At 55.7% G+C, this 23,322-nt stretch overlaps 1 protein-coding gene across 5 annotated transcripts in view; it reads left to right on the forward strand.

Annotated features, from left to right (window-relative positions):
- The first annotated feature begins 329 nt into the window (after positions 1-329).
- Positions 330-23,322, forward strand: part of COL27A1 (collagen type XXVII alpha 1 chain) — a 151,954-nt gene continuing 128,961 nt past the window's right edge. For 3 of the 5 annotated variants that reach the window (XM_019966791.2, XM_019966793.2, XM_019966792.2), the window contains exons 1-4: positions 334-862; positions 7,399-7,469; positions 12,015-13,732; positions 22,199-22,252. In XM_019966791.2, coding sequence (XP_019822350.2) covers positions 801-862; positions 7,399-7,469; positions 12,015-13,732; positions 22,199-22,252 — 1,905 coding nt within the window. In that variant the 5' untranslated portion in view covers positions 334-800. Of the gene's footprint in view, positions 863-4,390; positions 4,429-7,398; positions 7,470-12,014; positions 13,733-22,198; positions 22,253-23,322 lie in introns of those variants that run through there. The other 2 variants (XM_019966794.2, XM_070795338.1) reach the window with 2 other exon arrangements.

Below are 23,322 nucleotides of genomic sequence, written 5' to 3' on the forward strand. Positions count from 1 at the left end.
TGGTCCCAGATTTATCCCTGGAACTCCTTGGAACTTCGGATTCCTTTCAGCAGTAGCATGTCCCCTTACCTCCTCTATCTTTGCCCCCAACTCAGGGACTCCCAGTCTCACAAAGAGGTCCTGAATCTCCGAACTGCGAACATCCTGCTGTACAGTATTGGCCGACCCTCTCCTCTCTGTGAATCTCAGTTTCCCCATCTTTACAAGGGGGCTGGGGCGGGGGGTGTCCCCGCGGGACAGCAGTGGGCGAGCGGAGGCTGTGTCCCCGGCTGTGGCCGGCAGGGGGCAGCAGGGGGCAGCAGAGGGCGGCCCGGCGCGGGGAGGAGAGAAGGTGGAGAGCCACCGCGGGCCGAGACTTTAAATCGCCTTCATTTCCCCCAAATCCTTCCTTTTCCTCTCCTCCCCCAGGCCGGCGGGGAGGCAGCTTCTACCGCCCTCCGCGCGCCCTCGCCCGGCCTTGCTCTGTCTCAGGGGACCGCCAGCAGCCCGCCTCCAAAAGTTTGATCATCTTTTTTTTTCTCTCTTCTGCTTCTTCTTCCTTTTCGGTGGAAGCAGAAAAGAGCGAGGCAGGGGCGAGCGCGGCGCCGGGACTCCTGGGACCATGGGCCTGGCGCGGGCGCCCGCGGAGCTCCGGCCGCGCTGCCTGCTTGCTCGGGCGCCCCTGGGAGCCGGACTGCGCTGGGGGCGCGGGGGCCGCGCGCTCTGAGCCGGCCTGGCGCGGCGGGGCGGGGGGCTGGCGGCCCCATGGGGCGCGCCCACACTTGCCCCCCGGGCTCGGGAGCATGAAGTAGGGGCCCGCCATGGGAGCGGGATCGGCGCGGGGGACCCGAGGCACAGCAGCGGCGGCGGCGGCGCAAGGGGGGTGAGTACGGGCTCGGGGACGCCCCCTCCCCAGCTTCTGGAGGCTCCAGCTCCGGGGCGGGCTGGGGTTCCCCGCCGCGCGGGACGCTTCCAGCGGAACGTCAGCTTCCTGCCCCTTCCTGCGCCCCTGCAGGGCGGGCCGCCAAGGGTTAACGCGGGCAGCGCCCCCGGCCCGAAGAGGGTTGGCGAGCCGAGCGCTGCCCGCCCTGCCCCGCCTGGCGCGGCGGCCGGATCGCGCTGGGGCGGGGGCCGAGCTGGGGAGGGTCGCTGCAGAGCCCGCCCCGGGGTCGAGATTGAGGGCTGGGGGTGGTGCCTGGAGCGGTGGGCGGGGGAGGCGGAGGGGGTTCTTTGGATGCTTGGGGGAGGAGGGGTCTCCGTTTCTGGCTGTCTCGACGTGTTCCAGTGTGGGTGTCCACAGGTCCCCAGCCTGTAAGTCTCGGTTTCTGTCTGTTCTCGGGAAAGCGTCTGCAGATTCCCAGGGCTCCTGCTTCTGTTTCGGTGTCTGTGTCTTTGCACGTCCTCTGTTTCTGGAAATCGCCGCGTGTGTGTCCGTCTGTTTGGGTCTGGGTGTCTCAGCGCTTCCTTGCTTGGGGAGGGGTGGGGGTGGGAGCGGGGGTGGTCCTGAGTTCCTGTCGCTTTCCCGTTATGTCTGTTAGAAAAAGTGAGAACCAGCATGTCAGGGCAGAAAGGGCCCCGGGAGATGACTAATTCGAACCCCTCATGGTACAGATGTGAGCCCCCGCGGGCCCCTGAGGGCCAAGGAATCTCTGGTTCCCAGCCTGTGGAGTAGGAGTTGTAAAGAGTGAGCGTGTGCAGGAGGAGTCACTGGTGTGGGTGTGTGTGGGAGTGAGCAGGCGGGGAACAGCCCCTCAGGGCCCCACGGACTGTGGTTCATGCTCACCGTCTGCCTGGAGAAGCAGAGAACTTGCTCCCTGCCCATTCTGCCCCCAGGAGCAGGGACTGTTCCCAAGAGGCTGGTCTGGGTTGCAGCTCCGCCCTGCCCCCACCGGGTCCTGCCCCCTCTGTGCTGGGATCAGGGGGGCGACGCCGCCCCCTTTCTTTCCCATGTCTTGGAAAAAGCTGGCTGGCTGAGATTCCCCCGCGCCCCACTCCCACCGCAACGCACGCACACACACATACACACACACACCCCACCATCACCACCACCACCACCACCACCAGTAAGCACACTGCTGACTCATTTTCTCCAGGAGACCCTGTGCCAGGGCAGATGCCAGCGGTTGGGTAGAAAAGCGGTGCCAGGAGAGCACCCCACAGTGGGGCCCAAGCTTTAGACAAGTGGGCAGTCACGCGGCTTTGAGGCCCAGCCTCTGCCTCCCTTGCTGCTGCAGTACCCCAGATGCTATGCCCTCTGGCCTCCTAGCTTTGCTCTTCTGCACCTCCCAGATCAGGTTCCAGGACACTGTTATGGAGCATCCCTGGCTTCTCTTTGCTTCTCCGTCCTCCCTGTCCTCAGAGCACTCCCCCTTCCATATGCTTCCATAAGCCTGCTGTACCGCCCCCCACCACCCACCAGGCTCAATCCAGTAGCCATCAGCAACCCTGGTGTTGCATTGGCGGGGGCCCTGCCCTTCACATGTAACCCCCTGTCTGTCCCTCTCTAAGCACACTCTACCTGTTACTTTATTGGCATGTTCTCTTCCTCCCTCTCTGTGTTTCAGGGACCCTCTTGATACCCCATAACCTGCCCGACCCACGAAATGCCATGTCAATTGATGGTGGAAACAGAAGCAAAACATAAACTCACACCCATGAGCCAGGAGAGCATGGCAGGCCATGTGAATCCCTGCCTCTGTTCTGCAAGCTGGGGCGGGCACCTTGCCTTTCTGCTTCTCCTTTTTCTCGTCCTCAAATAGGCATCTTCATTTCCAGCAAGCAGGGTTTGGTGAGGATTAGTGGGGCTGTGCTTGTAAAAGGCTTTTAGAACAGGGCCTGGCATATAGTAAGTGCTCAACAAACGGCAGCTGCTATTTTTATCATTATTCACTTCATCTTGAATGGATGTGTGAGTCAGTGGGAAAATTCTGGGCCGCATCCTGTCCAGACAGATGACCTGTCTGTGTTCCCATAGAAGAGGTGTAAGGTGTGAAGAAGGCCCGGGAGTGGCTGTCTGGGCACATGGGGCCTGGCCAGTCCATGGAGGCAGGTGGGACAGGTCCACCCCTCCTCTCTTTTCTGTGGTCCTCTGGCCAGCATCCTTCCCCGCTCGCTCCATGGGAGCACAGCCAAGCCCAGAGACCATGGGTCCACTTGGCCTCGTGTTTCTATGCCCCAGGTCTTAGCTCTGAGTGCACAGTGGATGTTCAGACTGGTATCGGTCCCTGAAGCTCCCCTGTGTTCTCAGGTAACAAGGATGGAGGAAGAAACCATGCAAGCCAGCTGCAGGTTCTGGCAGCCTCATGGTCCAGAGAGGAACACCTGGGTTCCCTTCTTGGAGGGCTCGGTGGCCAGTCTGTGTCTCCAAGGTCAGGCTCCCGAACTCATGGCTTCCGTTCCGGCCGCCTTCTGCCGTCTCTGGCCCCTGTGCTCTGGTCTTCCCGACATTCTGGAGCCCTGGCTTCGCTGAGCCAAGGCCCACGAGTCAGTGGTGAAAACAGAAGTCTGGAAGAACAAAGCTCTGAGCCAGCTCAGGCACTAAACGTTATTAGCAGTAGCCTAAACAGGATTGGAACGGGAGCAAAAGAATTGGCAGGGCCTCCCTCTGGGAGCCAACTTTCCAGGCCTGGAGCTTACTTAGATGGCTGTTGGCTCCCTAGGCTGCATCTCTTTCCTGTTGGTGAAGGCTGGGACTCTGGTCTCTGGCAAGTAGGAAGTCCCTGTAAGTCTTTGATTTCTTCTTGGGAGATGAGTCAAGCGAAAATGGTCTGCTAAGTAGTGGAGTCAGATGATGTGGGTCACTGGCATGCTGTGTGGCTTTGGGCAAGTTGCTTCCCCTCTCTGGGCCCCAGTGGCCCATTTCTACAAAGGGGATGAGACTAGAATCTGGCCTCGAAATCATCTCAGAGGACCTTCTCCCACTCTATGAAGTGAAGTGAAAGTCACACGGTCGTGTCCGACTCATTGCAACCCCATGGACTATATAGTCCGTGGAACTCTCCAGGCCAGAATCCTGGAGTGGGTTCCCTTCTCTAGGGGATCTTCCCAACCCAGGGATCGAACCCAGGTCTCCCACATTGCAGGCGGATTCTGTACCAGCTGAGCCACCAGGAAATCCCACTTCACTCGCACTCAACACTCCTTTGCTATACTTTGGCAGTTTCTGGGTCAAGTGCACAAGGAATCCAGGTCTGAGAGGGTCAGTTGCATTTGTTGAGGTGAATGAAAGGGAGGCAAATATTTTTTTAAATAGCTCTTTCAGGGCTGAAATTCTCGAGTTAGAAACCACGGTGTTAGGAAGCTTAATTGAAGGGGCTAGTGTGATCCCATCTCCCCTGGGAGTCTTCTTTCTCCTGGGATTACAACTATTGCCTCTGAATTTATCCTTTTATTCTCTACAGGGTAGTCACCTTGGCATAACTCCAGCAGGAGAAATTGACCGAGAAGGATGTGCGTGGTTCTTGTACCCTCTCCTCTCCACCTGGCCTGTCTTTATCAGCTTGGGGAGCATCCTAAGAAGGGTGGATGTGACGACACAGGGAGAGACTCAAGGAGTGAGGGCTGGTGCCTGGAAAAGGCTGGGAAAAGAGGAGACTGAAAGGAAATGAAAGAGAACCTAGTGAGGTTGCAGGAACCCTGCAGAGCCAGGAGCACTGTCTTCTGAAGAGGTCTTCTCAAGAGAAATGAGTACCCTGGTCCTCTAGTTTCAGGGACTGCTGACCAACAGAAAGGGCAGTTGATTTCTTTATTGCAGAACTTCTCAGAGCCTTTGATATGCAGTTGTGCTTTGGAACTACCAAGACTAGTATGTAGGAGACGGCTCTTCCTCAGTAGATCTGGTCAGTTTCCTGGAGTAGCTACCTGGTGGGTATGGGAAAAAGGACCTAGTCCCCAGAGGCTGCCCACGGTGACCTTGAGAAAGTACCTGCCCTCCCTAAGGCTCAGTTTTTGTCAAATCAAAAAGAGCTGCCTCTTATCGTTTGTCGTAGCTGATGGGGCTACCATTTGCTCCAAGTAGGCAGGTCACGCCAGAAGGGTCAGCCTCGAGCCCTCTCCCCAACTCAGGACAGCTAGGCACCGACCTTTTGTTATTCCTGGTGGTAAGCTGGAGACAGGGAGGACAGGTCCCACGTGAAAACCATTCTCAGCGGTGGCAGCAGATTGGAGAAGAGAAGGAGGGAGCAAGGGTTATCCAGGAGCACCCTTGGAAAAAGTCAGAGGTGGGGTGGGCCTACTGGCATTAAGTCTTTGGGAAGATACTTTTTAAAGTTCAGAGTCCTGTAGTTCCAGACGACATTCATTTCTTCTGTAAAAATACACTGAACACTTACTACATGCCTGCCAGGTGCTGGGAATCCAAGACAGACGTGGGCCCTGCCCTTCAGGGACTTGAGTTAGAAAATGAGACAGAAAAATAGACAGACACACATGGGATACCTGGGGAGGTACGTGCAGCAGACTGTGGGAAATGACATCCTGGCTGCACTCTAACACGTGAGTGGGAGCTGACCAGGCAAAAGAGTGGAGTCCAGAGCACTAAAGATTAGCATGTGCTAAGGCCCAGAAGCTGAAGGCTTTCAAGGGACTGCCATCAGCGTCTGAATGCTGTTTCAGTTAGCTTGCCTTATGCTGCATGTAATTCCCAGTTGAACATGGCTTAAGCAGTAAGGGACTCATTACCTCCTATATCCAGAGGTCCAAAGGAAAAGCCGTAATAGGATTGGCCAATTTAGCGTCTCAAGTGTCATCAAACACCCACCGTTCTTCCATTCTGGCGTTCTCACATGTTCATGTGGCTTGTCACCTCATGTACACAAAGCGGCTGCAGCAGCAAGCCTTCATTCAACAACATTGAAAGGCTAGAAGAAAGCCCTTCCTGTGTTCCTTTGAAATGCTTTCTTTGAGGTCCTGACAGACATTCCTGGCATCTCATTGGCCACATTTGCGTCATATATGCAGGCCTAAACCAGTCACTGGCATGGCAAATTCCCAAGATGGACTTAGATCTATCCAGAGTCATCCAATTTCCTTTGAAGTTCATGTCTCCCAGAACAAGCAAGAAGAGGGGGAAGGCTATGGGTAGGTAACCACCGGTGCCTTCCACATTGTCTAGGTCAGGATTACCATTGATGCTAATTACAATTAAATTGGAGGATTTGCTATTAAATCACAGAGTGTGAGCTTGTTTTCCAAGGCCTCCAGGGAGCTAGGAAGAACCTGGGGCTCCCGACATCCACTCTGGCAGATGGGTTTCCTGGATTACACAATTCCCCAGAAGCACACCATCCTAGCCTTCCTCTTGGAAATGGATCCTGGGCCAGCGTGTCCCAGCCTTTGCCCTCACCACCCGCCTGGCGGGGTTCTTTCTGCCTGCCTCCTGGCTGGCCCACTCTGGCCACGTGCCGCCCTCCCCTTTGCCTGCCTGGGGATCAGATGCCCCAGTGGCTTCGGGTGTCACCAGTGGCTGCTCCCACAGGAAGGTGAAATCGGATCACTGCCTCTGCCCATCTTGGCAGGAGCCCCTGAGCAGAGCATTAACCCTTCTGGGATCCAGCTTGCAAGGGCAGCAGGGTTGGTCTAAGAAGCACTTCTGTGGCTGGCAGCAGTCCGAGCCCTTGACATGCATGAGCTCACTTAATCCTCACGCCTGGCTTGCAAGATAGGGAACGTCAGCTGAATTGCAGAGAAGGAGACAGGCTCAGGGAGGCTGAGGGACTCATCCAGGGTCATATAGCTGGTATGCAATGGGGCCAGGTTTGCACCTGGGGGAAGCCTGACTCCCCATTGTCTCCCCTTCTCTCCTCCCTCTTCCATTCTCTGTGAGCATGAAGCTAGTAGGCAGCTTCCTTTACATGCAGTGGTCCTGGCTAAGCGGTCGTCTCCCACCCCTGGCCCTGAGTCTGGAGACTGAGTTCTTCTCTTTCCTGCCCTTTGAAGATACCTGTCATCTAAGCAGATCCCTCTGGTCTTCCTGCTGACCTTTCCTCCCTGGCTCTGCTGCCTATTGGGTCTCAAGGTCCTGAGGCCATAACACAGATGGGGAGACTGAGGTCCAGAGACAGGGAGGGGCAGGGGCTGGTCTTTGTTGCCCAGGGCATCAGTGGCAGATTTTGATCTGGACCCTGCGTCTCCTGATGTCCAGGGCAGGGCTTCCTGCCTGTGACCTTGATTTACTGATCTGTAAAAAGCGAGATTGTATTTGTACTGTGTAAGCAGTTCCTTTTTCAGAAGACTGTGCCTGGACCCCAGGAGTGTGGGCTGGTCCAATGGGGTCCTAGAGTCTGCATCTCACCTCCCACCTCCCCTGGGCAGGACCAAGGTGGGACTGGGGCTGAAGGATTCCCTCCCAACTCCCCGGCCGGATCTGGACGCGAGGGGTGGAAGCTGATGCCACATCTGCTTGTGTCTCCTGGTCTCTAGGGGGTTTCTCTTCACCTGGATCTTAGTCTCGCTCACCTGTCACCTGGCCTCCACCCAAGGAGCTCCTGAAGGTAACTGTCTCTTCTCTTTGTCCGGGGGAGACAAAGCAGGACGGAAGGGATCTGGGAATGCAGGGGTAGGAGACATCGGTGCCCCTGATGGGGAACTCAGTACCTCGATTTTCTCATCAGTAGAATGGAGCCAATCATTAACAAATTCTCTCCGGCCTTGAAAGCATCCCGTTTGATGTTTTGTGAGGGTAGGAAGCGCTCAGTGCAGAAATGTAGAGAGGCGATGCTTTTGTTCCTCTCCAGGGCAGAATGTGAGTAAGTTACACTAGGTCAGTAAGCCTCAGTTGTCCCCCTTTGTCTGATGGGTACCCCAAGAAGGGCTGACAAGAGGCATGAAGGACTCCAGCATCCTTGCCTACTCCTGTCATCTGCACTCCCCTCCCCGTGAGATGCTGCTTTTCCCTGCTGTCCCTGAGGATCTGTCCAGGGGGCCCCAGGCAGCGGGGGGCCGGGGGGGACTGGCTACATAGCTGCCCATGGAAACTGAAACCTCTCCCACATCTGTTTGTCAAGCAGCCACAATGCCTCTTAAAATAGCAGCCCCTCCCCCTCCTCCACGCCCGGCCTGTGTGCCGGGACAGGCACCCGGGCACTCCCAGAGCCCCTGTGGCCTGACCTGGCTGCTGGGCAGGGATTGGGCCCCTGGGAGGGGAGGGCTGTGCCCGGAAGAGACTTCTGCCGCCCAGCAACATTTTGTGCAAATGTCATATTTTCCAAGCTTGCTGTTTCCCCCACAAAGTAGGTGAACAGCTGTCCAGAGTCCTGAGTCAGGCACTGGGAAGGGGGGCGGGGGGCAGAGAGGCTGGGGCAGCGTGAAGCCAGGTTTATGTAATAAAGGGATCTTGCTGTGGCCAGCTGGCCGGGTCCCTCCATCTCGGCGTTGCGCTGAATTCATTCCCCGGTCCCCCAGCTCCTCTCCTCTGATGGGATCCTTCCTGCTTGAGTCTCTAGCCTGCCTTCCAAGCAGTTGAGGGGCTCCAGTGCAGGAAGGTGCAGTGATGAAGCAAGGACCTGGGGCCAAGCAGCCTGGGTTTAAAGCCCAGCTGTGCCTCTGATTATAAGCTGTGTGACCCTGGGCAAGTTATTGGGTTGGCCAAAAATTTCATTTGTTATGGGGGGGGGTACCCAAATGAACCTTTGGCCAACCCAACACTATATATGGCTCAGCTTTCTCACCCTCTTCTGCGAAAGAGTGGGGATGACAGACAGTACCTGCTTCATAGATGACGGAGAGAGTCAAGAGTTAATGCCTGTAAAGCACTTGGTACGTAGTAAATGCTCAATAAGCATTAGTTCTTCTTATTGTTGATTATATATTTACCTGTGAAGTTGGGGCAAGGGTGGCCCTTCTGTGTCTCCATGGAGCCCGCAGTGGTCAGAGGCTCCTGGAGGCTAGTGGTGACCACCTCTGCCAGCTCCAGGTAGCTGAGTTGGGAGGACTTGGCCCCTGAACTGCAGCGAGTATGTGGGGGAGGCCTGGAGACTGCCTGGTATCAGCTTTAGAGCCCACCTGGAGAGGGTGATAAGGGGAACCTCCTCAGTACCCCCTGGCCTGGCCAGTTGTCATCTTCCCAGGGCGAGTGCGAGGGGCTGTAAGTGGTAGGGTGCAGAGAGAGAGGTCTGCAGGGCATCCCAGGTGAGGTGGGGCGGGGAGAGAGGAGAGGTGGCTTTCTGAGGAGCTCCTCCCTTTCAAGCTGTTTGTAGTGAGAGGTGTTTTATAATAGTAAGCAGCTTTCCGTGATTAAGTGTATAAAAGACGCTGCCACTCAGAGAATCCTTAAATGGTGGCTTGTTTTAGCTTAGGACCTGGGGACAGACAGAGGTGGGAGAAAGGAGGAATTTGAAGGGAAGTGAAGGCCCTTGGGTCCTAGAGAGGAGTAAGAGCCTTCAAGCCTGAAACAGCAGCCTGCTACTACAGTGTTTAGAACATTCTTAGGACTCTATGGCCACCTCCAGGTCTGGTTTCTCTTGTCTTACAGGCAGGGAAACTGGCTTGGGGATGGGAGATGGGGGGCGGGGGAGTGCAGGAAGAAACTTAATCAGAGGCACAGAGTGCAGGGGTGGGTGAGGATCGAGAGGAAGACCACCTTACCGTCTCCCAGGGCCCTGATGACGTCAGCACTCCTCGTAGCCTCATCTTACAGCGAAGGGAATGGAGGCTCAGAGTCCAGACCTAAGGTGGTCTCGTCCGGCTCTGAAGCCCGGCCTTCTGTTTGCAGAGCCTGCTATGGAGCCATATGCTGCCGTGTCGCCATCGCCCAGGTTCTGAGTTTCTCCCAGCCCATTTATCTCTCTGTCCATCCAGCTCACAGCAGTCAGCCTAGGGTCTATGAAGAGCTGGCTACATTCAGCCCAGCGCACGCCCCTTACTCTAGGTGATGAGGGAGAGAGCATTCCACATTCAGGGGTCAGGATGCTGAGCTCAGGGGAGGGGGCCTATGGACCTTTCCCAGAGCCCACTTCCAGATGCAGCCTGTCCTTTCCTGCTGAGATGGGGCTCCCGAGCAGGTGTCTGCAGGCGCTGGCAGCTCAGCCGACCGAAGGAGGTTGAATGACCCGACAAGAGGCAAGGTCAGGAAACCTTTCCATAAACACCCTGGAAACCCTCCTTTTGCTCTGGCAAGTTCTTGCCACTGTAATTACCAGGCGGATATGACCTGGCCAGACCACGGTCAGTTGTCCAAACCCTTTGCCAGAGGACAGAGGTTACAAGAATGCCTTGATTGCTTCCTCTGCTCTCTCCAAAGCCACACAGGGAAGAGGGGGGTCACTGGAAATGTCCCCGACCTTCCGTGTAGACAGCGGCTCCCCCAGTCTGCTCTAGCAGACTAGGGTTCCTGAAGATGGTGAAACTAGTCCGGTCCCCTGGACATCCTTACCAAGCTCTGGTGACACGAACATTCCTGTTGGTCCCTCGCTTATGGGACTGCTTCCTGGAGGAGATGGCTTTTGAGGCAGAGAAAAGGGGAAACATGCCACACGCTGCTCCTGCTGCTGCTAAGTCGCTTCAGTCGTGTCCAACTCTTCGCGACCCCATGGACTGCAGCCTACAAGGCTCCTCCATACAACACGCCACATTAGGCAGTCTCTAATACTGTCAGCTCTAGCATTTGGTGATTATCATTATTGTTCCTATTAATAGCTATCCTTCAAACACGCTTATTTTGTGCCAGGCCACTTTTCCCCCCAAGTGCATTAGCTCATTGAATCTTCACCATGTCCTTCTGAGTTTTGGTACTACTATTATCCCATCTAAAAGATGGGGAAACTGAGGCACTGAAGTCACAACCCTAGGAAGTGGTGGAGCTGGGATTTGAACTCAGGAAGTTTGGCTTCAGTGTCTGTGTTTTTAGCCACTTACAGATGGTCCTTAACTTAGAATGATTCAATTTATGATTTTTTAACTTAATGATGGTGCAAAAGTGAATCTGTATTGGAGTGTTTGATCTTGATCTTTTTAGTCTTCTCCTGGGCTAGCGATATGTAGTATGCTTGTCTCTTGGGACTCTGGGCGTCAGCAGCCACAGCTCCGAGTCGACCATAGGGTCACAAAGGGAAACAACCCATACACTGAAACCACTCTGAACCGGCACAATCGTTCTGTTTCTTGGTTTTAGTATGTGTCTGTGAGATAGTTGCTCAGTCATGTCCGACTCTTTGTGACCACATGGACTATAGCCCACCAGATTCTTCTGTCCATGGAATTCCCCAGGCAAGAATACTGGAGTGGGTTGCCATTCCCTTCTCCAGGGGATCTTCCTGACCCAGGGGTCAAACCTGGGTCTTCTGCACTGCAGGCGGATTCTTTACCATCTGAGCCACCAGAGAAGCCCTGATTTTAGTATAGCACTCAATATATTATATGAGATATTCAGCACTTTGTTGTAAAATAGGCTTTGTATGGGGGCTTCCCTGATAGCTCAGTTGGTAAAGAATTCACCTGCATTGCAGGAGACCCAGGTTCGATTCCTGAGTCAGGAAGATCCGCTGGAGAAGGGATAGGCTACCCACTCCAGTATTCTTGGGCTTCCCTTGTGGCTCAGCTGGCAGAGAATCTGCCCAATGCCGGAGACCTGGGCTCCATCCCTGGGTTGGGAATATCCCCTGGAGAAGGGAAAGGCTACCCACTCCAGTATTCTGGCCTGGAGAATTCCATGGACTGTATAGTCTATGGGGTCACAAAGAGTTGGACATGACTGGGCAACTTTCAGGCTTTGTGTGAGATAATTTAACCTTACTTACAATAAGTATTCTGAGTTTAAGGTAGGCTAGGCTAAACTGTGATGTTCACTAGGTTAGATGTATTAAGTGCATCTTTGCTTAGGATGTGACATTTGTTGTATGGGGCTGTAACTGCATTGGAAGTGAAGGACGGTCTTTGTATACACAGGATCACACAGCCCAGCAAGGGGCTGGTTCCAGCTCTGCTCTGTCATTCACAGCCACGGGGCGGCAGACAGCAGTGGGTGGGCTGTCCTCACTGTCGCTGTGGCTGGAAGCAGGCCCTGACCTTGCCCTCTCTCCCCTCCTGCCCTCCCTCTCCAGATGTGGACGTCCTCCAGCAGCTGGGCCTCAGCTGGACGAAGGCGGTGGGCGGCCGGAGCCCCCCGCCCCCAGGGGTCATCCCGTTCCAGACGGGCTTCATCTTCACGCAGCGGGCCCGGCTCCAGGCTCCCACGGCTGCCGTCCTCCCCGCCTCCCTGGGCACGGAGCTGGCGCTGGTGCTCAGCCTCTGCTCCCACCGGGTGAACCATGCCTTCCTCTTCGCCGTCCGCAGCCGGAAGCGCAAGCTGCAGCTGGGCCTGCAGTTCCTCCCCGGCAAGACTGTGGTCCACCTGGGGCCCCGGCGCTCCGTGGCCTTCGACCTCGACGTCCACGACGGGCGCTGGCACCACCTGGCCCTGGAGCTCCGCGGCCGCACGGTCACCCTGGTGACGGCCTGCGGGCAGCACCGGGTGCCCGTCTCGCTGCCTTTCCACAGGGACCCAGCGCTCGACCCTGACGGCTTGTTCCTCTTTGGGAAGATGAGCCCGCACGCGGTCCAGTTCGAGGGGGCCCTGTGCCAGTTCAGTATCTACCCCGTGGCGCAGGTCGCTCACAATTACTGTACCCACCTGAGAAAGCAGTGTGGACAGGCTGACACCTACCGGCCCCAGCTGGGACCCTTCTTCCCCCGAGACTCTGGCACACTCCTCACCTTCCAGACCGACCTCGCCCGGTTGGGCCTGGAGAATCTGACCACTGCCACGCCAGCCCTGGGGTCACGGCCGGCAGGCAGGGGGCCTGGGGTGACTGTGGTGCCTGCTGTGCCCGTCAAGCCCATGAGGACTAGCACCACACGCCCGCCCCAGCCCATCACATCCCATCCAGCCTGGACCCCTCTGTCCCCTGCCAAGCTATCAGTCAGTGAAGGGCCTCCTCCCGTGTCCCCGGTCTCTCCTGCCAGCTCCCCCAGACCTGTCCAGCCATTGCAGAAGAACACAGCCACTAAGACCTCCAAAAGTCACCCCGCCACACCTTCAGCCCTTTCTCCTTCAATTGCCCCAGTCAGAAGCCCCCGCCCCACCCAGAAGACAGCTCTGCCTGCCTTCACAAAGCCAGCCCCACCCACCAAGAAGCCGGTGCTACCTACTTCCCAGCCCATTCCTGCCAAAGTCTCCCGTCCCACAGTGAAGCCGATCCAGAGGAACCCCGGCATGCCCAGACTCCCGCCACCCAGTGCCCGGCCCCTACCTCCAGCTGCTGCCTCCTCTAAAAAGCCTTTGCCCCCAGTAGTCCAGGCTGAGGCCAAGATGAGTAGTCGTGCCAGTGAGCCGACTCCTGCCCATACCAGCACACACAGACCTCCCCCACCCACAGTCCCGCCCCCATCACCTGTCCCCAGTCCTAGCCCTCCCAGGACCGCTCGGCCACCAGCCACAGCGATGCCTCCCACTCTCGCTCCTGGTTCAGCCTCCACTGGAAGCAAGAAACCCACTGGATCAGAAGCCACAAAGAAAGCCAGACCCCGGAAGCCCGTCCCACTCAGATCTGGGAAGGCAGCCCGGGATGTCCCGCTAAACGATCCAACAAGGGGGTCCAGCCCCAGACAGCCCCGGACCAGGCAGCAGACCACCCCGGCCCCAGCGCTGGCCCCGGCGCGATTCCTGGCCTCCAGCCCCCAGCCCATGAGTACTGGCTATTCGTTCTTCCACCTGGTGGGACCCACACCTTTCCTGCTGCTGATGGGACCTCCAGGACCCAAGGGAGACTGTGGTTTGCCGGTAAGAGTTGGTGGGTGTGCGTTCTGCTTGGACCTTGAGTAGCTGATAGGGGTGGTTGGGCGGTTGCTCTTGATCAGGGCAGAGGAAGAGAAGCTAGACCGAAGAGCTGGTTACAGGCAGAGCCTCGACTTGAACCTGGGTCCCCCCATGCCTCCATCTCTCCCATATTCATGAATTGTACATCCTGCCTCAGATCTGTAGTCCCCTGGGATGAACTTGGGTCTGGTGGCCCCCTCCAGGTAAGAGCATCTCTGGGCTTTGGTTGGCCCAAGCCCCAGGTGACTGCTCGCTAACATAACTGTAAAGGTTGAGTGGCTGAAGGAAAACCACGAACTGACTGGCCCCTGGTCCCACAGTCCCCAAAGGCCAGCTCTCTGACTCCTGGACCAGAGCTCCTCCAGCCCCCTGGCTTGTCCGCAAGTTTCAGGCAAAGGTTGTCCATGGGTAGTCCTGAATATGTTTTATTTGGCACATGCAACATTTGTTTAAAAATATTTAATAAGTGATTAATATTTTTTGAATGTGAGAGCTTTCTTATAAAAGACAGGGTGACCAGCTTTTCTTGGAAGAAGGGAGAGAGGCAGTGGCCCATGGGCTGTGGCCGGGTTGCGGCTGCTTCCTTGGACAGGACAGGCCCGCTCTTGTCTGTACTCGTCCACACATCTCATGATTGGTCTTCCGACCCAGCCCTTTCATCTGGTTTCTCTTACCTGCTCGCTCCTGTAAGACATTTGATCTGTGGGCCCTGGTAGAGGAGTTTGGGGTAAGAAGGGTCAGGGTGAGCGCGAACAATCAAGGGAGAGAGAAAGAACATTCCACGTGCAGGAGACGGTCTTGGGCTTGATGCCTCCAGCGTGCCTGGGACTGTCTCCAGGGGCAACGACCTTTCTGCAGCTGGAGGCCAATTCCTCCGGGTGGGGGGAATTGATGAGATGGAGTTTCCAGAAAGCTCGGGCCTCCGCTCTCTTCTGCCTTGGAGATGACCACCTCGTGGGTTCCTCCTTCCCGGGGTCGAGTCTCCCGCCAGGCCCTGGGCTTGGGGTTAGGCTCCCCGCAACGTGGAGACACTGGCAGATACTGGGAATTCCCAGGCCTTACAAACACACTTAATGAGTTTTAATAATCATGAGGAATAATATTTATTCAGTCTGTCTCCAAGGGGACTGAGAGTCCGTTTTTATTATAACCATATTGTAGAACTTATGGAAATTGTATGCATTGCTTTGCAATTATGTCAACATTCTGTTCAGGTCCCGCATTCTGAAGTTGGCAGGGTAGGGAGCGGGGAGCTGAGGGAAGCAGACTTCTCCCCGCTCCAGGCTACCCAATCCTACTCAGGCGCCAGGTACCTTTGGCCTGTGACAGCTCAGCCTCCCAAGCTGTGGGGCTGCCAGCCTCACTGGCTGTGAGGTTGAAAGGGGGTGAATTGTCCCCCTCTGACAGAGGAGGGTGAAGTGTAGGGTCTCCACCCTGCCGAGTGAAGGGGGCCAACCCTGTCCCCCAGGGCTGTGTGTGATGTAGAGCGAGAGAGGCCATGGCCGAGCCTGCAGAGCTGGAGCAGGAGCAGGTTCCCAGGGTGTAGGCTCTGCCTCGGGCATTTCCGGCTGCCTGAGCCGTGGACTCTCCTCCTGGAGTTCAGTGATGCAGGTCAGCAGGAGGTGAGGCCTCTTGCCAGAACTGGTCTGGAACTCCTCCCACCCTGATCAAAGAAGGTGCTGGAGTTGACCTGTTCCGTGGATGGGTGCTTGGGGTTCATTCAATTCACCCTCCCCGTTGTACAGGTGGGGAGCCTAGAGACGGGGTCCAGAAAGGGCCAGGGTTCACTCAGAAGCCACACAGCATGTTGGAGGCCGAGCTGAAGTTTACGCCCCGGCTCCAGACCCCAAGATCAGCACGTTCCAATCCAGCCCTTAAGTGTGCACTCTGAGATGCTAGGACTCAGGGCTTAGAGGCCGGGGGCTTGAGAGAGGGAGGCCGTGTCCTTGACCTCAAGTGGAGTGCTCAGTGTCTAGAACGTCTTCTGTTTCTATACCTAGCGCATTCATGAGTTATTTCCACACATGTAGCATCTTCCTTTAGGACCTTGTAGAAACTGGTCCAGAGGGTAGGACGTGTGCCCTGACCCCTGCTCTACGAAGGAGAGGACCAGGGCTGGGGAGAAAAAAGACTCGGCTGAGGGCACCCGGAATGATCTTGCAGGAGGAGTTGGGATGCAATTTCTGCGGGGACCATGGCTCTTCCTGCTCTTCCAGCCCAGAACAGATGAGGGCAAGAGGGAAGACATCAGTCTGTCCGGGTGCCATCCTGCCTGACGTCCCGTGCAATCCCCTCATCCCGCCTGCCCCCCAGCTCGGAACCTAATCTTACTCTAGTAGGAACCAAGACGCTTCTAGAAGCTTTGTCCAGTCTGCTGTGGCAAGCTGGTCATTTATATTTCACCAGATAGCAGAAATTATTAATCAAAGTGGTGTCTTTGAACAATAGCGACAAAAACTGATTCAGACAAGTGTTCTTCTCATCTCTCGTGTCCCCACCCAGAACCCTCATATACATTTGGGATGTAACCCCAGCAGAACGGAAGCTGCAGTGCCCGGGCATGAGTCTGGGCACACACCAATCTGGGTTTAAATCCTGACTCCACTCCTTACTAGCTCTGCAGCCCTTACCCACACTAAGCTTCAGTTTCTGCAGAATGTAAGAGGATAATAGCTCCCACCTCCTGTGAGGAAGCAAGTTGAGGGATCTCCAGGGCCTCCTGGGAGTTCTAGATTTGTTGGGTGATATGGGGAACTTCTTTCCTCTCCCTGAGGCTGTCTCTCCTCTGTGACTGGCTTTGGGAGAATTTCCTTCTTAGAATTCACTGCAGGTCCTTTCAGAGCCTGAGAAGGTTTTGTTTCCTTTTTTGAAAAAATAATTTTTATTTGTTTATTTTTGGCTGCGCTGGGTCTGCAGTGCTACACGGGCTTTTCTCTAGCTGTGCACGAGGGCTTATTGCAGTGGCTTCTCTTGTTGCAGAGCATGGGCTCTAGGGTACATGGGCTTTAGTAGCTGTGGCTTGTGGGCTCAGTAGCTGTGGCTCTCGGGCTCTAGAGCACAGTCTCAGTAGCTGTGGGACACGGACTTGGTTGCTGCACCGCATGTGGGATCTTCCTGGACCAGGGATCGAACCTGTGTCTCCTGCAGGATTCTTTACCACTGAGCCACTAGGGAAGCCCCTGAGAGGGTTTTCAAGGCTGTATCTGACCTATTCTGCGTGGATCTCAAGGGGCACGGGACAGACTGGCAGAGGCTGAGGCACAGCTCTGGGCCCAGGCTGGCCAGGAGTTGTAGCCACTTCGAGAGGGAACTCTGTGGGAGCCCTGTGAGCGGGCGGGGTGGGGGGGGAGCATGGAAAAGCTGAGCTTGGCCTCGGGTCAGTAGGGGCGGGGAGGCTGCGGTTCACAGAAGCTGCACAGAAGCTGCACAGAAGCCCCACGCCCAGGAGGAGGCGAGTCAAGGCCTTATTTATTCACGCTCAGGCCGCTGGCATTTGCACGCCCTTGCACTTTTTCCAAGCGTCACCTCAGGGAGACCCGGCTGAGCGCCTGGCCCGCAGCAGATACTCCATGACTATCTAGGAGATGAATGAAGGAATTTGATCCGTACGAAAAACAGGTTGTCCTGACACGCAGGCCAGGCTCTTTGAAGTTACACAGATCTCTGCTGCCGGTGGGGTAAGAAGGCACGTGGAGTGCAAAAGCACACAGATTTTGGAATGACCTGAGTTTGAACCATTTCCTTATCCAGCCATCTTTTCCTTCTTTCAACAGATGTTGAATGAGTGCCTTCCGGGTGCTAGGTGCTGTGTGACCTTTGGCAAGTCAGTTGACCTCTCTGAATCTTAGTTTTTACCTCTGTAAAAAGAGGGTATGGTACCACCTACTTTTCCAGGGCTGGGTGGGTTGTCTGCCTCCAACATTAGAATCTGGATAGTTGTGGCTGGTTATGAATGTGCTGATGGCTGAGGCAGGGGCATTGTCACCCTGAGAGAGCCAAGAGCTTCTGGCATAGGAGGGCCTTTATGCTGCTGGCGGTTAGGAATTAGAACTAGATCTTGTGTCGTTTACCCCTTATGCTGGCATCATCTAGGACACAGGAGAATAGAGAAGTGTTTGCTTTGTCTTTGGCGTGTCCTTTTTGAGCTCCTGCTGCGTGCCAGGCTCTGTGTGGAGCAGTTTGCATGCTGTATCCTGTGGCCCAGGCAGGGAACAGTGTAACTGAGCGGAGTTTAAGGAAGTGACTGTTTACAGAGGTGCGGGCACCGTCAGGGGAATCAACAGGGGCTGGAGAAGCACATGGGGTCCCACCTGAAGGTGCAAGAGGAGGGGAAGGTATTGCCACAAGCCAGTGCGTTAAAACATGAACTGGGGTCTCCGACAGGAGCTGGAACCAAACACAGCAAGGAGGGAGAAGGGAGAGAAATACCCCACCCACCCTCTCTTTCTACTCTGCAGTTTCTTGCTGGGCCCTCCCGTTGACAAGACTCAGCCAGAAGCCTGGGGGTGCGGCCTGTAGATGGGGGCTTCCCAGGACACAGAATGGAGTTGGAGAGCGAATGGAGAATACCCGGCACACATACACGTTATCTTGGGGCGGGGGGGAAAAAAATGGCTATTGTATTCCCATTTTACAGCGGGGCAAACTGAGGCCAGGAGGCACAGGGAGATGAAGCAATTTGCTCAAGGCCTCACTGAAAAGCCCTGTCCCAGTAGGCCCTTCCCTAGAACAGAGACTGGGGAGAGCTCAGCGCCCTGTGGGCTAACCTTGGGAATAATCTTGAGCTCAGATAGTTAGCGATGGAGGAGCCTTTTGAGATCCCCTGCCTCCCCCCACCTGGCTACAGGCACCGAGCAGAGTCCTGAGAATGAAAGGGCATTGCTCAGGGTCACCCAGATGTTAGCAGCACAGTCAGGACTGGACTCGGGTCTCCCAGGTCCCAGGCCTGCGAAACCTCTCTTGCTTGCTGCCAGGGGCCAGGCCAGCCAGGACTTCCTTCCTTCTGCAAGGCTTGGCAGGCGGGCTATTGTAGCTGGACACAAGGGTGGACTTGTTCCATGGGATGGGGTTCCCCGAGGCCTGGCTGCTGGGGGCCAGGACCCTTGGGGAAAGCCTGGAGCGGCTGCTTGGTTGTGTCCATGGCTCTGTTTGCACGAGCCCCGAGTCCAGGCCTCGCCCACCTCCCCCAGACAGGCCTGCGGCCCTGGCGCCCCTCCCCCTCCGCTCCAGGCCCTCTCAGAGGCCCCGTTGTTTGCAGCGTGGAGTGGAAAAATCCCACCCCGGCCTCGTGAATCATCCCAGAGTCACTCGCTCAGGCTTCAGGCCTTGGAAAGAAGTGGCAGCAATTTTCCACTGCATGGGGAGCAGGCAGGGTCTTGGATCAAGCGAGAGGGGCAGGGGGCATCCAGCCTCACTGAGTATGGGAGGGTGGGACCTGGGAATGCGGCTGGGCAGCCGGGCTGCCATGTCAAGGAGTGTGGCTGTAACTGACGTCACCAGGCTGGGCCATGGGTCCTGACTGGCACTTAGAGTCTGCTCCTCAGATGTTGGGGATGAGGTCAGACTCCAGGCTGGATGCCCCCGTTTCTGGGGCAGGAAACTTGCCAAGAGGGTGTGTTCAGGCCTCTGCAGTAGCGGCCCTCCCAGGGTCCACCAGGGAGCTACACCCCGCAGAGACTGTCCCTCAGTGGAGCGCTACCCCAGCCTCACCCCACTGGGCCTTGGCCACCTTCTCTGGAAGCTGGGCGTGATCTCACCTTTTCTCTCCCGCCGAATAACCTAGAAGAGGAAATCATCACCACCCAGAAATTGAGGAGATGCCCAGTGTCGGGGAGGTTCTGGGATGTTCATTTCACAGATGCCTACAGAGGAGAGGGGACTTGCCCAGGTTTGCACACCTGGTTACAACGCACCTGGCCAAGATTGTGTGGTGCTCCCCAGGATAGGAGAAGTCAAACCCAGCTTCTGTGAGCTGTGTGGCCTGGAGTAAATCACTCTGCCTCTCTGAGCCTCTCTCTGGTTTCTCATCTGTGAAAAGGGCTTGGTCATGAGAATGATACCTACGGGAATGCTTGGCATCAGCCCCTGGCATTTTCCTTTGATTCTGGGTCATTTGGAAGAGGAAGGCTGAGGAAGGGCCTTCCAGGAAGGGAAATCTTTTGCTCTCCCCCAAAACAGATGCTGAGGAAGGTGGCTTGACATTTTGAGCTGGGGAATTTCCAGCAGCTTGCTTAACAGAAACAGCACTAACTTTCTGGGCATGAACTGTGTGCCAGGCACCAGGATTAGCACTTTTTATAGATTATCTGTCAGCGAGGTGCTCTTGCAGCCTCATTTTACAGTGAAGGAGTGAAGCCTTGGAAACTGGAAAGAATTCAGCCAAAGCCACTTAGCTAGTAGGAGGGGGCCCAGTGTGGCCCCAGGGCCCTGTCTTATACTGCATTCCTCTGCTCCTCAGGGAGAAGCAGAGAGTAGGCTGGCCTTGATTCTCAAACCTGCAGTGGTAGATAGAAGACTAGAAACTGTCTACCCAACCCCTAGGCTCTGGATGGAAGGAACGCTGCCGGCTGCCAGTTTGGCCAGAGGTACTTGGAGGCTTGAGGTGCCCAGGACTTGCCTGAGGTCACGCAGCAGCCCCCCTCCCTCCAGCTGGGGCTCTTTCCAGTGACCCAGGGGCCTTGGTCCCCATATCTGCCTGTCTGGCTCTCTCTTCTGATTTTTTTTTCACGGACGAGCAAGCACATGGTGTTCACAGACCAGAACTGTGAGCCGAGGCTGCCCAGTGTGAGATCTGGATTAATTACCAGCCAAATCGTACTGGGTTTTCAACACCGATTCTAACTCTGGGCAGGAAACCTGGAATCTCATTGATGGTTATTTGAAACAAATGAATTCCCCAGGCCTCACACATCCTCGAAAGCCTGGCTTCCTTTGAAAGTTCTGCGTTCAGTTCTTTACATCAGGCACTTAGTTAATCCTCCTTTACGCCTCTGATGTAGGCAGGACAGTAGCCGTGGTGCAGGACAGCCGCGGAGACTCAGGCCAAAGGCCCTGTGCCAAGTCTCCAATAGTGAGACCGGGATTTGAATAACGGTCAGCTTGCGGCTCAGCAAGTCTGCTCGGGTGCCTCGCTTCCTATGGGAAGGAAGAGAACTGAGAACACGCAGGTGCTCCCTGAATGCCACGTGGCAGGATTGGGCCTGTCTTATTGGGGAAATGGGGGGCCACCGAGTGGTGTTGAGCCGGGAGATGCCTTGGGAAGGTGAACCTGGCTGTGTGGAGGAAGACTGGAGAGGGCAGAGGGTGGAGGTTGGGGAGACAAGTGAAGGAGGTGATGCAGGCTCTCGGAGGGTGATGATGAAGGCTGCACCCGGCTATGACCCCTGGACTAGGTGGGACGTTTGAGTGAGAGTTGCATACTAGGCGCCGTGTTATGTTCGCCATCTTGTTTCACCTTTGCAATAATCCGATGCTGCTGCTGCTAAGTCGCTTCAGTCGTGTCCAACTCTGTGCGACCCCAGAGCCGGCAGCCCACCAGGCTCCCCCGTGCCTGGGATTCTCCAGGCAAGAACACTGGAGTGGGTTGCCATTTCCTTCTCCAATGCATGAAAGTGAAAAGTTGAAAGTGAAGTCACTCAGTCATGTCCGACTCCCAGCGGCCCCATGGACTGCAGCCTACCAGGCTCCTCTGTCCATGGGATTTTCCAGGCAAGAGTACTGGAGTGGGTGGCCATTGCCTTCTCCATAATCCGATGAGAAGGGTATTATTGCCCGATTTTATAGGCACAGGCTGGTTAAGGAACCTGCCCAAACCCAGCTGGTAGGTGGCAGCACTGGGAATTGAACCCGAAAGCCTTTGCGTACATCCTTTAGTGACACTGACTCTCTGTGTGTGACTCAGAGATGCTGGTGTGACCTTGGACAGGTCCCTTCTCTGCTCAGGCTCTGCAGAGAACTTGGCTGAACTCTGAGGTCTTTTGCTGTTTTAGTTTCTCAAACATTTGGCTGAGGCTTGGGGAGAGAGAGATGACTCATATCCCATTAATTCCTTTGAGGAGACCATGGTCTAGTGGGAGAGCAGGCTTCTAAGCAGACAATTCCCCAAATAAAATACAGTGGCCTTTAAAGCAGAGGGATAGAGGGGACTTGGCCCAACTTGGGGGAAGGGATCAAAGAAGGCTTCCTGGAGGAGGTGATACCCTGAGTTAACTATGTAATGAAAGATGAGAGCTTCAGAGACCAAGAAACAACAGCTGCAAAGACCGGAAAACCCCAAAGAGCAGAATTCCTCTGGCTAGGACCTCAAGGGACCTCTCTTCTCAGCTATGGGGTCTTCATGCCCAGAGCTCTGCACAAGTTTGTTGAATGACTACCTGATCCCATTCTATTCTGCCACGTGGCACTGATGCTATCTTCTTGCTTTTTATTCAGGGTCCCCCTGGACTGCCTGGGCTTCCTGGACCCCCTGGCGCACGGGGCCCTCGGGTAAGTGCTCACACACTGTGCTTGAGTTCTGGTTGGTTCTGTCTCCTGCATCTCTTTGTCCCTGGAGCCCCAGCTTTGCTGCATGTACTCATGCTCTCTGGCATCCTTTTCCTCTTAGTCCATTGGAGTGGACATGGGGCTTTTAGGGGTCACTGGGTGTCCAGACGAGGCATGGGAAAGTGAGAACCTCTTTCAGGGTCTCAGCTGTCCATTGTGGGTATCACCCTGGGCAGCCTGGAGTAGAGTAGGGGTTTCTGCAGATCACATCCCCTCAGCTGATGGGCTTTGGTGTTCGGCTGGGAAAAAAGCTGACTTGGAAGAGCATGACCCTTGCATCCGTCTTCCCATCTCTGCTGGGCCAACCTGGGGTAGGATGCTGCCAGAGGCAACCAGATGGGCCATCCCAGGGATGGGGTGAGCTCCCCATGCTGAGAGGTTCAATTAGAGTCTGGAGGATGGCTTGGCAGGGCTTTGGTGGCTGATAGGAGCTAGCCTGAACCTCGGAGTGGAAAATATTAATAGCTCTGGTCTGTTATGCCTGGCGTGTCACTTAACGCTGCCTTATTTGATCCCCTCTCCTTCTAGGGCCCCCATGGGCCAGTATGATCACTCTCATTTAGGGATGAGAAAACCGAATAACTAAGAAATGGAAGAGCCAGGACTGGAACCCAGCTCCTAACCATATGATGCGGGGACTCCTGAGGGTCCTCTTGGAGAGAAATCTCTCCTTTTCCCAAGGGGGCTCAGACCCACGGCGCCTGGCATCTGTGCCCAGGCTGAATCAGCCTTTCCCACGCTGGGTGCCTGGCGAGGCCCTGGCAGAGATAGCTGCCTGGGGCATATTTTTAGCTCTGAGCCCAGCGGATGGTTCTGGTTATGCAATTACTCGAGCCCTAGTTCCCTCCAGACCTGGCCCTGTGCTCCCTGGGCCCAGGACTCTGGAATCTGCTGTCTGAAGTGGCATTTCCTCCTGGCTTTGGAGTCTCCATGGAGCACTTGCCCAGAGCTGGGGACCACAGAGATATCATGGACACTGCTGGCCAAGGGACCTTGTTGCCTGGGACCAGGAT

Source organism: Bos indicus, chromosome 8, assembly GCF_029378745.1.
Source record: "Bos indicus isolate NIAB-ARS_2022 breed Sahiwal x Tharparkar chromosome 8, NIAB-ARS_B.indTharparkar_mat_pri_1.0, whole genome shotgun sequence".
NCBI classification, from domain to species: domain Eukaryota; kingdom Metazoa; phylum Chordata; class Mammalia; order Artiodactyla; family Bovidae; genus Bos; species Bos indicus.